General features: G+C 42.7%; 1 protein-coding gene across 3 annotated transcripts in view; it reads right to left on the bottom strand.

The window, feature by feature from the left end:
- Positions 1-6918: 6918 nt before the first annotated feature.
- CD151 (CD151 molecule (Raph blood group)) overlaps positions 6919-13965 on the bottom strand; it is a 36636-nt gene continuing 29589 nt past the window's right edge. For all 3 annotated transcript variants that reach the window (XM_085880824.1, XM_085880822.1, XM_085880823.1), the window contains exons 7-8: positions 9387-9473; positions 6919-8707 (exon numbers count right to left, since the gene is read on the bottom strand). In XM_085880824.1, coding sequence (XP_085736950.1) covers positions 8648-8707; positions 9387-9473 — 147 coding nt within the window. In that variant the 3' untranslated portion in view covers positions 6919-8647. The remainder of the gene's footprint in view (positions 8708-9386; positions 9474-13965) is intronic.

The following is a 13965-nucleotide window of genomic DNA, read 5'->3' on the forward strand; positions in this document are numbered from 1 at the left end:
TGTTTATGAAGCACGTCCTGTCTAAAAGAAGAAAATCACACTAGACATGGACAAAATAATGTTCTTGTGATGGTGCCATCTTGTGCAGGGTTTGTCCAAGCAGCTATCGGATCGTCACGTACCGCAGACTTGGTGTGCCTGGAGTGTATTAGAAAGCAACAATAGATTAAAAGTTTGACACACACCGTCATACTGCCAGTTCCTTTTGAGAGCACAGTACCAGAGATAGACAACTACAATAAGTTATACCATGGAATATGTTTTGGCTCGCTTGTGGACCACTCTCCCATAAACTATAAAATTCCGCTTGTGCAAGAGGCTCTCCGATGGAAATAATCAGGTAAAGAGCACTTACAGGTATCTTCTTGGTTACTGAACTGATGACCACAGACCTCAAGGCAACAAATTCAAATCCTCATCAAAATCCTGCTTTCCTCCAAAGGTCGATGGCATGACACCTGTGGGATGCAGAATAGGCCGTCCAGTGTTTTCCTTTCTTTTTTGGTGCATATCGTCGAGGCTCATTGAAGAGATAGTACACTGAACGGACGTCACGGAGAAAACCAGGACGCAGAACACGCATGCATGGATTGGACAAGATGGATACAGAAGGAAGCTCCTAGGAGAGAAAACTGGAAAAAGGGAGGATTTGGGTGGGGTTAATGAGGGCAGAAAAGGTCATGGTTTTGAATCGGGGACGATGTGAGATCGTGGTGAACAGCTGCCTTGACGACCTGGAGGGAAAAATGAGATTGAAGAGAATGTGGTAGTTGATTCCACAGGTGGGGGGTGGGAGGAACAAATGAGTGGAGGGGAGCAGTGATCCTGGATTTAAGTAGTTGCACCAGAACGAGATTGATGGTGGGCCATGTGTGTCCTGCTGAAACCAATGGGGGGACACAGCATGGAAAGAGCAGAGGGTGCAAGACCAGAAATGAGGCAGTAGAAGACAGACCACTGACCTGTCTGCTATGGCGAAGTGATAGGCCCACAGACTCAGCTTCATCGCGAGAGATTGCAAGGGTATTGAAAGCCTTGTTTTCCACAGCATCGTTCTGAGCAGGATGGGAGGCAGGAGAGAGCAGTACTCCATCAAGCTGTGGATGAAGGCCTTGTAGGTGGATACAAGTTCAGATGTGCCAAGGACGGACTCAGCACGACGGAGGATTCCCAGTCGGCGACTGGCTTTGGAGGCCAACTTTCAAGTGTGGTTTGCCCAAGAAAGATCATGGCTGACAAGTGAGATCCAGGAGTTTGAATGACTGAACTTCCTCACGAGGATTGCTAAGAAAGTAAAAAGAAGGGTTTGCCAGACGGTCCTTTCGGACAGAGATAGTGAGAGTGTGAGATTTGTTTGGATTAAAAGACATATTCCAGGTGTTTGACCAGCTCGTGATTTTTTTTCTTTCAAGGTCTGAAGAAAGGACAGAGGCTGCAGCCTGCCTGTCTGAAGGATGAGGGATGTCAAGGCAGAGGGTGGAGTCATCAGGAAATAGGTAAAGGGGATTTACCAGAGAGTCAGAGACCATTTATGAAGATCAGGAATAAGACTGGGCCCAGAACACTGCCTTGGGGTACTCCAGCCTTGACAGGGAGAGAGGATGAAATGATACCATTGAGAGCCATACATTGGCTATGAGGGTCGAGGAAGTCAATAAGCCATGTGTGGAATTGGCCTTGACATAGGCAGAGAGCTTGGAGAGTAAAGCAGGATGCCAGACTGTATCAAAAGTATGAGATATGTCCAGAGAGATGGCCCTGATCCCATGTCCAACAATGAGGGCTTCCATGCATTGTTGGGTGAGTACAAGCAACATGTCCAAGGTGGAGTGACCTGGTCTGAAACCGAATTGGTGATCTGAGAAGAGGTTGTTGGAGAAAAGGAAGGATTTCATATCAAGTGCGATGATGGATTCCATGACCTTGCTGATGATTCAAAGTAAGCTGATAAGTCTGGAGTTGAGGGGATCCATTTTTTCACCTTCTTTAGGTCATGCCATGATGTTGGCAGATTTCCAAGCAGATGGAAGGACAGGGTGAAAAGGGTAGAGAGAGGATGTGCAATAACAGAAGAGCGAGTTTTTAGGACACGTAAACCGATGACGTCCAGTTGAGTCGCAGAGTCAGAGTCTAGGGTTGAAAGAACCTTCTTAAGTGCAAAATACAGAGTTCAGGAGCAGTTGGGAAGGATGGGTACCGAGAGTCAGGGATTGGGGAAACAAGATTTTGAAGGAAACACAGAATTGAGGCATTCAGCCCTCTCACGACCAGTCAACTGTGGTGCCATATGAAAAGAGGGAAGGAATGGAAGGGCAGCATACACCAGACATACTTAAGGTGCCACCAGGTTTTAGAGGAGGGAGACATGTTTGAATGTTCATTCTTGAGGTTGGATTTATGTCGTTTTTTTTGGCTCTCCCGAGAGTGGACACACACACACCACACTTGGGGACTTTTTGGAATGTACTGACATAACATTGCCTTTGGTTGGATTTGCTTTCCAGGAAGAGAAGGAAAGTTGTTTCAAAGCAACTAAATACCCGGTTGAAACATCTCCTTTTACCTGTTCCTATCCATTGCATAAAGGTGGGGTAGATGGCAGTAGCATGCAAAATAGAAAGGGGGCAACAAGGTTTGCAGTGGAAATTGAGAATTATTAAGCTACAGAAGAGTGGAAAGGGTATATAAAGGAAGGAAGTGATGACATAATTGTGATTGGTAAGGCCAGGCAGGAAAATAGAATTTCAGGAAGGGAAAAGTTAAACCTATTTTATACCAATGCCAGAAGTATTTAATAATAAGATGGAAGAGCCTGAAGCCAAAGTAGATAGTGAGGAGTACGATATAGTTGCAGTGAGTGAGACAAGATTTAAGGATGAGAGTAACTGGAGGACAGGATTAGAAGGCTACAAGGTGTATCGGTGTGATAGGAAGGAGAGAATAGGAGGAGGAACAGCAATCTGGGTAAAGGACAGCATTGCATCAAGAGAAAGGGGTGATATTAAGGAGGGAATTAATGTTAAGGATTCTGTTTGGGTAGAGATTAGAGATTGTAAAAACAGTAAGATACTGGTGGGATGCTTTTATGTGGCTCTGGGTGTGAAGGAAGAGGAGGAAGGAGGAGTACATGAAGAATCCAAAAGGGCATGTGGTAAGGGCAGAGTGTTTATTATGGAGGAGTTTAACTTGCCAGGGATAGATTGGGTCCAGGAACAGGGAAAGGGAAGAGCAGATGAGGATTTCCTGGATTTAGTCCAGAATTGCTTTTTAACTCAGTTTGTAAAGAAGCCCACTAGGGGGAGTGTAGTGTTAGACCTCCTTTTCAGTAATGATCCCGATATGGTGGAAGAGGTGGAAGTCGAGGAGCATTTCAGATCACGTGACCATAACATCGTGCGTGCAAAGACTTTGTTAAAGGTTAGAGTTCAGGACAGTGGAGTAAGGATATTAGATTTCAGGAAGGCAAACCTTGAGGGTATGAGGAGAGAGTTGGGTGATGTAGATTGGGAGAAGCTAACAACAGGACAATCAGCATCAGAAAAATGGGAAACCTTCAAGAACCAAATGTTTAGAGTGCAGAATAAGTCCATTCCAATGAGATGTAAAACTAGAGGTCATAAAAGGTCAGGGTGGTTGAGCAGTGAGATAAGGAATGCTATTATATTAAGGAGAAGCAGAAGACATTTATTTGGTATCAAATAACAGGACACAACTTCGAGTCATATCTGTTTACTCCTACTTGGCTAGTTAAAAAAGGCTAGTTAAAATGAATAGTCCCAAGTGGGACAGATGTTTGTCTCCTGATGGAGGGCAGTCATAGTTGGGCTGCATTTGGTGATAAGAGGGGGTTTTAGAGTTCTAAAGGGTCTTAAGGCTGCAATACCCTCTCCTCTGATGAGGGTAATTAAGGGGTTTAAAAGAGACACCGAAACATCTTGTGAGATGACGGAATCACATGATATATGGACGTACAAAAACATGGATTACATTTTGAGTTAATTGGCTAATTATCTCACCACCGAGATGGAAATAAAAAGGGCTCCATTCGTTTTTGCTCATCGACATCATGAATCATCATGCCGAGTTCCAAAACGATCCGTTGAGCCACCTCGGAGGAGTAGGGAAAATAAATAAATGTTAGTGGACCCACTTGGTTGACTGATGGGAGGAAAAAAAAGGATGGACTGAAGGACATTGTTATGGCTTTAACAGCTCTTCTCAACTCCATCGTAAAGGACATGGCATTCTTTAATTATATAAGGGGTAAAAAACAGGTGAGGACCAGTGTGGGTCCATTAAGGAAGAGCATCGGGAGTGTGGTTCGTGATGAAAGTGAGATGGCAGGCTTATTAAACAGGTATTTTTCTTCAAGTTTTACACAAGAACAGTCAGGAGAATTACCAAAAGCTGATAGTATCTATCAAGGAGGTAAGGAAGGGCTTTTTACAAAGGATCCAGGTTGGAGTGGAGGAGGTAAAGGAACAGCTTGGAAATCTAAGAGAAGATGAGGCTCCGGGTCCAGATAATATGCACCCGAGAGTATTGATGGAGGTGGCTGAGCAGGTAAGCGAGATGTTAACGGACACTTTCAATCACTCACTGGAGTGAGGACAGGTACCAGAGGATTGGAAAGTAGCAAACATAACACCATTATTTATGAAAAGGATCCAGAGAAGAATTGGGAAACTATAGACTTGTTAGTTTGACTTCAGTTGTGGATAAGGTGTTGGAGACATTAATTAGGGACCAGATGAGGAGCTATTTAAACAAATACAAACTAATTAAAGGTAGTCAGCATGGGTTTACCAAAGGGAGTTCCTGTCTAACAAATGTTTTAGAGTTCTATGAAGCACTATCTGATGGGGTGGAGGAGGGAATGGCAGTGGATATACTATATCAAGACTTTAAGAAAGCATTTGATAAGGCACCACATCGGAGGTTGTTAGCTAAAGTGGTGGCTTGTGGAGTGTCCCGTCAGGAAACTAACTGGTTTCCTGGTAGGAAGTAAAGAGTGGCTGTTAGTGGGAGGATGTCTTGCTGGGAGGATGTAAGTAGTGGGGTACCTTTGAGATCAGGACTCAGACCACGACTATTCATTATTCACATCAACGATTTGGATAGTGGGGTAAAGAGTAAGCTTTCCAAATTTGCAGATGACACAAAGCTCGGAGGTAAGGTGGATATCAGAGGGGTTGGTGATCAGATACAGGAAAGTATTGATACTTGCATAGATTGGGCAAAAGATTGGCAGATGGAATTTAACCTGAGCAAGTGTAAGGTGTTGGGGATGGGAAAGAATAATGAGAGATTACAGGATGCAAGGGGTAGTCTTGGAACATGTCACACAGGAGAAGGATCTGGGAGTGGTAATGGATGGGGAAGGAGGTAAGCAGACAGGACAGTGCCAGACAGTTATAGGTAAAGCTTACTCAATGGCATTTTAGGTTGTATTCGGAGGGGGATAAATTATAAATGAAAAGAGGTCGTGTTAACATTGTACAGGAATTTAGTGAGAGCCACATCTAGAATATTGTGTGCAATTTTGGTCACCACAACTCAGGAAGGACATAGCTGCCATAGAGAGGGTTCAGCGCAGGCGGACTAGATTGATTCTGGGTCGAGATAGACTCAGCTATGAGGAGCGGCTGAGGGAGACGGGGCTTTATACACGAGAAAGGAGGTGGGTACGAAGAGATATGATTGAGATGCTTAAGATAATGAAGGGTACAGACATAAGTACAAAAGAATTATTCAGCAAAATAGACAGTGATAGGACCAGGGGGCCATAGCCTGAGAGTAAAGAAGAGGAGAGTTAAGACGGTGGTAAGGTAGAGGTCTTTAAAAAAAAAAAAAAAAAAAAAAGAGTTAATGCATGTCCTCCCATTTTCATTTTACTTTGCCCCATTCTGCTCGCTCATCACACCTTATATTACTCATCCACAGAGAATCTGGCAGCACCTGCGGTTTAGCGGATCCTCAAGAGGGAAAGCTGGTTGCAGCCGTTATGTGCAGAGTCCTCAGTGGACCAAGAACCTGGATGTTGACCTCACAGCCATTTTTCCTTGGGAAATAAATCAAGGTGCTGTGCAGCAGCACACCTGCTACCTGTCTTGAGGATTTGGATTAAACAGTACACCCATAGGTTGAAGTCTTTAAGACAAATTTGTATCACAGCAAATCTACAACAGTAATGTTATTATATGCGATGGATACGATGTGCAAATTACATGATAGATGCCATCCATGCTGCATTTCTGGGTGTGAGGGCATTTATCTTCCCCATGGGCTCTTCGTGCAAATGCGGGATGACATTCCAGAGAGTTGCATTTTAAACCATGAGTAACCTGCCATTAGGGTGCATAATGGCCTCGAGGTATGCATACTCACCTCCAAGTTGTCCAGCCTGGGTTAAAATCTCAACTCAGCAAAAAACTCACAGGCAGGGTAATTCATCAGTGTGTGTGCCGTCCCTCAGGTGGACGTCAAATTAGTGTCCTGTCTTCCGGCATTAGTTGGTGGATGATAAAGATCCCACGGTGTCCTTTATTAAGATGAGACAAGCTATCGCCTGCACCCTGAATAAGTTACAAATTCCTGCTCCAACTGCTTCGTCGAACGTCAGACCACACCAGCCGGTTTGTGAAAGATTTGGGTCAAGCTTCCCTCGGCCAATTTCACAAGTGTGAATATTAGTGGCTGTTGAAGAAGAAGGATCATAAATGAGTGTGCCATCCTTCAGATGGACGTAAAACTGGGCGTCCCGGCCAGAAGAGTGGCACTTACAGACTGCACAATGCTACCTCTTTTGGTTAATCTCTAGTTACCCTTCACCATCATGAAATGACAAAATTATTTAGTTATTGTACAGCAGTTGTTACACTTCTGTAGTTTAATAAAAATTCACTTGGTTATGGTAAATAAAAAAAAAAACGTTTATTTTACGTGGAAAGTACAGTAGTAGTCATTCAGAACAACTTCCTGCAAAAGGCAAGGGAATAAGAGTCAACCACAATGAACAGATTAGCATCATGTGTAGAGCAGACCAAGTGGGGTAGAGCAGAAAGATGATCCCCAGTCCTGAAGGTCGTTAATGAGGCAGCTGGGCTTTTCAGACAATCCTCTCCTGAAACTTAATTCACTTCCTGAAGATTATAATCCAACTCCTTCAAACTGCTGCCATCAACTGGTTGTGAACCCACAACCTCAATGATCCCAGCAGTGTCCTAACCATTAGGCCACTGCTGTCCTCCGAAACATGCCCATCTGCACAATACACTTTGTAAAACCAGAGTGCACAGCAACAAGGCTGGAGCAGGCACGGAAACAATGAGGTTAACAGGGCAGTGCATTTGACACACACACACACACACACACACACACACACACACACACACACACACACACACACACACACACACACACACACACACACACACACACACACACACACACACACACACACACACACACACACACACAGCAAACCATGGCATCAGCATCAATCAAAAATGATTGGATCAATGACCACTGATGAGAATGGCTGGTATTTACTCATCTCATGAGTAGAGGAATACTTAAACCATAAAGTATAGGCCGAGCCAGGTGGTTCATGCGCCCTTAGAGAGAGATAACAAAGCAAGTGATGGGAGAAAAATTTGACAGACGATGGCTTCACATGCAGTTACATCACAACACGGATAAAGTACCTTGATGATGTGAAATGCACAGATCACGGGTGTACTCATGATCAAATTCGTGAAAGTACTAAAGCCATACTCGACTCATGTATCACGAAATACCAAGGACATATTTCGTGGAATAACAAAATCGCTTTATCCGGCCATCGACGCTACTCTTGGGTATGCGGAGTCTCTCCGCTTCACAAACGTGGTGTACACACCAATCCAGTAAAGATAACACAAAAAGTTTACAAATAATGGTGTTAAATACTCGCTGGAAGCAACTGTGCTGAGCTGTTCCAGGTGCGCATTTCAAAGCCAGAATGCAAGAGGTGTTGGCAAACATTGCAATGAACTTTGAACTGGTCAAAGTAATAAAAGAAATAGAATATTAATTAAAGCGCAGTTGTTGTTTTTTTTAAATCAGAATGACTGGATTCCAGTAACAGCTCCGACTGCCCAAAATAGAGTTGACCTTAACTTTGGGTTTAAAAGAGGAATCCCAAAAGCAGAAACAGCCACCAAATGAAAAACACGAAAAGGAAAAGGTGAAGCAATTGTACGGCAGTTTGATGCGAACGGGGAATTAACCGTAGCAGTGCAACTGTGGATGATAAATTTTGTTATGGCAGAAACACTGTTGTGAGAGCAGGAATAAAATGATAAATTGTAGTGACAGCAACAATAATGACCTATTTTGATGAATACATCAGACCAACTAATATATGCAAAGGAAATATAATGCATCTGAGATAATAATATACAGTATTGTAAGCTGTGCAGGGTCATGTGTTGTAACTTTGATCCAGTGTACACAAATGATGTTGCTCCCTCCAAAAAACAATCAAAGAAAACGTGGATCTCGTTCAAACAGGGTGCACCGACTTTGTCCTCTAGTCCGCATGAAGACCAACAGACAGACCCGCCAGGGCATGACGAATGAGGCAAAGACCGGGCACATAGCCGAATCAGTACGGATCGGACTTGATGCTGCGGTACAAGCAGCAGGTAAATATCATACCCATAACCTGGGGAAACAAAGGAAATTAAGCAAGAAGAAAGGATGGGAGGAAGACATCACAATCAGTCATCTGGAAGTTTTTTTTTATGTTGTTTAATACACTTTTGTGAAAAGACAAAAGTTCAAGGGTTCATCAATTATTAAAAGTGAAACTAACTCGGCCTTGGTTGAGGCCATTTATTCCTGATACGGGAAACACTTTGCAACCCATGCCGACAGAAAACACTTTGGAATGCCAGCCGCATTTTCCATCCAATCATCATGTAGTTTTGTTTTAAAACAAACAAAAAATTATCCATGGGTCGGTGCTCTTATGTTGAAAGTTTCTTCTCATTCACTCAAGTCGTTGCGAGAAAACAAATTTAAAAGTGAATAAAAGGTGAAAAAGTGAGGGCGGAAGAAAAAACAAAAAGTGAGTGCCTCGGCCGACGTTCCACAACATGGTCAAGGATGGTTGTGGACGCCAATTCGAATTTTTAACAACATTAAAAAAAAAAGTTTAATTTAAAGAAAATAGAGATGGGATGAAGATATACAACACTTCAATATTTATGCCTTCTTGTTAATTTTAGCATCTCACGTAAACCTGTTCAAAATCTTCTAACTGACAGCGTCTTACTTTTTTGTCCTTGCACAAAATGGGGGAGGGGGAGGGGAATTGTTTAATGCAACAAAAAGTGAAATACCTGCAGCAATGCCACCCCGATACCAATGACGCCAATGATGAACAGGTGTTCTGACAAGAAGTGTTCCAACTTAGTAATGCAGCCACCCTGAGCAGGCAGAGGAGCATAAGCATGATACAGGGAAATAAAAGAACCTTGAACACAGGAGGAGGCCATTTGACCCTTCATCAAGACCACATGAGAATGCGAGGATGAGTAACCATCTCGCTCACCCTGGCACATCAAACTGTCTCGGAGCACAAGCCTTACAAATATATATATATATATATATATATATATATATATATATATATATATATATATATATATATATATATATATATATATATATATATATATATATATATATATATATATATATATTTTTTGTAGATTTTCACCCGCCCGGTGTGCGGGCGACCGCCTTTAGATAAATTGCAGCCGCGTGAGCCCACCGAACGAGCGATCAAGTCGCAGCTTTCGGATCAACGCTGAAACCCAGCTGCAGATGTTTTTAGCACACCATAAACCAGCCAACTATTCTGTCCACGCGCTGCAGGGTCGATCACCGAATTATCGATGTACCTAATTATTCGCGCAGACAGAAATGCCGGGAGTTTATACCTCGACGGAGCCTGCACGAAAACGAGCCGCTTTAAGCAGCTCGTTCCGTTTGCGATTGCCGAGCGGTTTAATATTGCCAAGCCCCGTCGGACCAGATGTACGTTTTATCGGCTATTACTCAGCCAGCTAATTATTCCAAACACAATTATGCCAATCAATGGAGGAAGGGATGCAACGAGCAGGTGACATTCACAAATGGGGACATTTATTTCCACACAGGCATGCAAGCAATGCAATGAATGGGGGGGGGGGGGCGGAAATGAGGGAAAAAGACGCGAGCAAAAACCTACAGCCGATGTCTATTTATTATGTACATGCACTTAATCAGTTCTACTTGGTAGACAAGGCGCCACAGACTTTCATGCAAACCCCAAGAAAGAAAGGAAGAACCGGGCTCGTAAGCCTTTATAATTGCTCAGAGCCGGGATGACCGAGGGACTCCGAGAGACCGAGCGGGCTACCTGTCACCCTCTTGGTGACTCGCTGGGCGACCCTCGATGTCTCTGCCCGCACTCCAACCTCCGAACTCTCCAAGCTCTCTTCCCGACTCCACCACACCAGCGCAGCACGAACTTGAACGCTCTCTCCCAGCACTCTTCTCAAACCCGTTCGTGCCTTGTCGACGACCCGACGCCTCCTCAACCGCGCAAATGGACTCCAGGCTCCACTCTCTGGACTCCAACACTCAACTGGACTCACCAACTCGACAACGCTCTCGGCATTGAAACGCGCCTTTTCATAGCCCCAAGAGGAGGGGTCGCTCTGGGCTTACCACCCGAAATCAGCACCCTCCTTCCTTTCACCTTTGAACCTTCACCCCCGGCTGGCTCCGCCCCTTTTGCCCTTCTGATCCGATTCTGCCGTCAAACGCGGCTGTGGTTGAGATCACTTTCACAACGTGGCCGTGTTTGAGATCACTTTGCTGCTGTGGGAGAATGCCATAGTGTTTGTTTGTGGAGATGTTGTTTGTTGGGATGTTGTTGTTGGTGAAAAGATGGCGGTGTTGTGGAGATGCTGGTGAGGAGAAGTTAGTTTGTTTGTTGAGATGTTGTTGTTTGTGGAGATGATGGTGAGGAGAAGTTCGTTTGTTTGTGGAGATTGGTGTTGTTAAAATAAAGATAGAAAAGAATAACACTACCTCAAGAGTCACAGCCCGGCACACGAATAATTCCCGTTATACATTGGTGGGGAAATCTAACCTGGAACACACACTTATCGACATAACTGATCTTCAGGGAACCTGAATGGTGATCTGTGAATTTCCACAACCGTAACTATATATATATATATATATATATATATATATATATATATATATATATATATATATATATATATATATATATATATATATATATATATATATATATAACCGGTCAAAAGTTTTAGAACACCCCCATTTTTCAGTTTTTACTGAAATTTAAGAAGTTCAAGTCCAGTAAACAACCTGAAATGGTACAAAGCTAAGCGGTAAACTGCCAGAGGTTAAAAAAAAAGGTTTAGGTTACCAAAAATTGAACACCCCCATTTTTCAGTTTTTACTGAAATTTAAGCAGTTCAAGTCCAGTGAATAACCTGAAATGGTACAAAGCTAAGCAGTAAACTGCCAGAGGTAAAAAAAGAAGTTTAGGTTACCAAATACTGAAAAATAATGTAAATTTCAGAGTTGTTAAAAAGGCCCTTTTCAGGTAACAAGTTATGGGTAAGCAACTGCAGTTGTTCTGCAGCAATGGAAGTAAATTAAGCCTTGAACGTTGATGCAAACAATTCCTACAGGTGTCCCAACTTTTGCTGATTAGTTACAAACCCTCTGTCTGTGTAAAAGCAGTGTTGGAACAGACTGTGTTGCTCCACCCTCTGAAGATTTATTTGGACAATATTGCACTGCAGGAAGTCGTATATTGCTATCATAATGGTGAGAAAGACAATGAACAAAGGAAGATAGACAGACCATTATCTTTATCTTAATAAAAAACTCTCATCTTGTATAAATGTATGTATGTATGTATGTATGTTCCAGAAATACAGCCAAAACGGCACAGGATAGCACAAAAATTTTCGGCCCACCTTACTCACCATTCTCCTGCGTTGTGCAGTGTGAAGTTTTGTTAAAATCAGGCAATGAAAAAATTATTTCAAAAATCAATTCCCGATTCAGTGAAGTATTCTTCGGGAGAATTTGATCCGTGCAAACAACCTCCGCGGTATAGTTCACTGGGGCCATCTTGTTTGCATGCCTCCGCACCAAGGGTGCCGGAGGCATTACGTTTCCGGGTTGTCCGTCCGTCTGGATTTTCGTTTACGCGACAACTCAAGAAGCAGATTGTAAAATTTCATCAAACTTGGTAAAAAGATAAAGTAAGACAGGGCAATTAACTGATTAGATTTTGGGCCAGATGTGATAAAGGTCAAGGTCAAGCTCTGAAATTTTACTGTTTATGCCCTAACTCAAGAAATATTGGACAGAATTTCATCAAACTTGGTACAAAGGTAAAGTTAGACAGGGCAATTAACTGATTAGATTTTGGGCCAGATATGATAAAGGTCAAGGGTCAACTATGTCAATACTCAAGTGTTTGTGTGGGAGAGCGGAGGCATACCCGTCGACTGCGCGCAATCGAATTACTCTGAAATTTTAAAATAAATCATTTCAAGAAAAACTGAACATTTAGTATAGACAAAGAACGACTTATTTTTAAGCATAAAATAAACATCACCATTTTGATCTAATACTTCCGTGTTCATAAATAAATCAAATTGTGTTTAGAAGACTAGACACAATAATTTCTTCGACATTCTTTTCTCTGTTGTTTTTTTTTTTTTCCACATCGACACGCAATATCAAGTTTCGTTAAAATCGGGCAACAAAAAAAATTATTAAAAAATCAATTCCCGATTCAGTCAAGTACTCTTCGGGATTATTTGATCCGCGTGATTATTTGATCTCAATATATATATATATATATATATATATATATATATATATATATATATATATATATATATATATATATATATATATATATATGCAAACAATCTCAGCGGTATCGTTCGCTGGAGCTATCTTATTTTTTCTTTTGAAATGATTTTTTTTTTTCATCAACCGCTGTCACAACGGGAACCCAACGGGTTCACAGGTCGTCTAGTAACCCTTAATAGTGTAGGTCTTTCCTTTAGAGAAATTTCAAAGGAAGCCAACGTGTCAGTGAGTACAGTTTCCTCCAACATCAAAAGGCACTTGTCAACTGGAGGAAACTCTGACAGGAAGAGGTCTGGCAGACCAAAAGCCACAACACAATCAGAAGACAAGTTTCTGAGAGTCAACAGCTTGCATGATAAGCGGCTCACAGGAGAGCAGCTTCAAGCACAGCTTAACACTGGTCGAAGTAAGGAAGTTTCAGTTTCAACTGTGAAGAGAAAACTTCGAGCTGCAGGTTTGACAGGTTGAGTGGCAGTAAGAAAGCCATTGCTAAGATGGCAAAATAAGAAAAAGAGGCTTTCCTGGGCCATGAAGCACCGCCAGTGGGTGACTCAAAATTGGAAGAAGGTCTTATGGACCGATGAATCAAAATTTGATCTTCGGTTCATCACACAGGGTTTTCGTATGCCGTCGAGTCGGCGAAAGGATGGTTCCTCAGTGTGTGACACCAACTGTCAAACATGGAGGAGGAAGCGTGATGATCTGAGGCTCTTTTGCTGGATCCAGAGTCTGCGATTGGCACAGGGTGACCGAGACCCGGCCACCGTTTTGCACAGAGTGATCCAGTCGCCACCAAGACCCGGCCCCACAACAATATTACCTCTGTCACCGAAGGTGAATGAGGTAATGTTTTCACCCCTGTCTGTCTGTCTGTCTGTCTGTCTGTGTGCAGTATATCTCAAAAAATTGTTGAAGGATCCGGATGAAATTTTGTGGGACAGGATGAGTGTGTAATAAGGATGAACAGATTCGATTTTGGTGAACATCTGGATCTGG

This window comes from Eptatretus burgeri, chromosome 5 (assembly GCF_056783735.1).
Source record: "Eptatretus burgeri isolate ZD-2024b chromosome 5, Ebu_testis_v1, whole genome shotgun sequence".
Taxonomy (NCBI): Eukaryota; Metazoa; Chordata; class Myxini; order Myxiniformes; family Myxinidae; genus Eptatretus; species Eptatretus burgeri.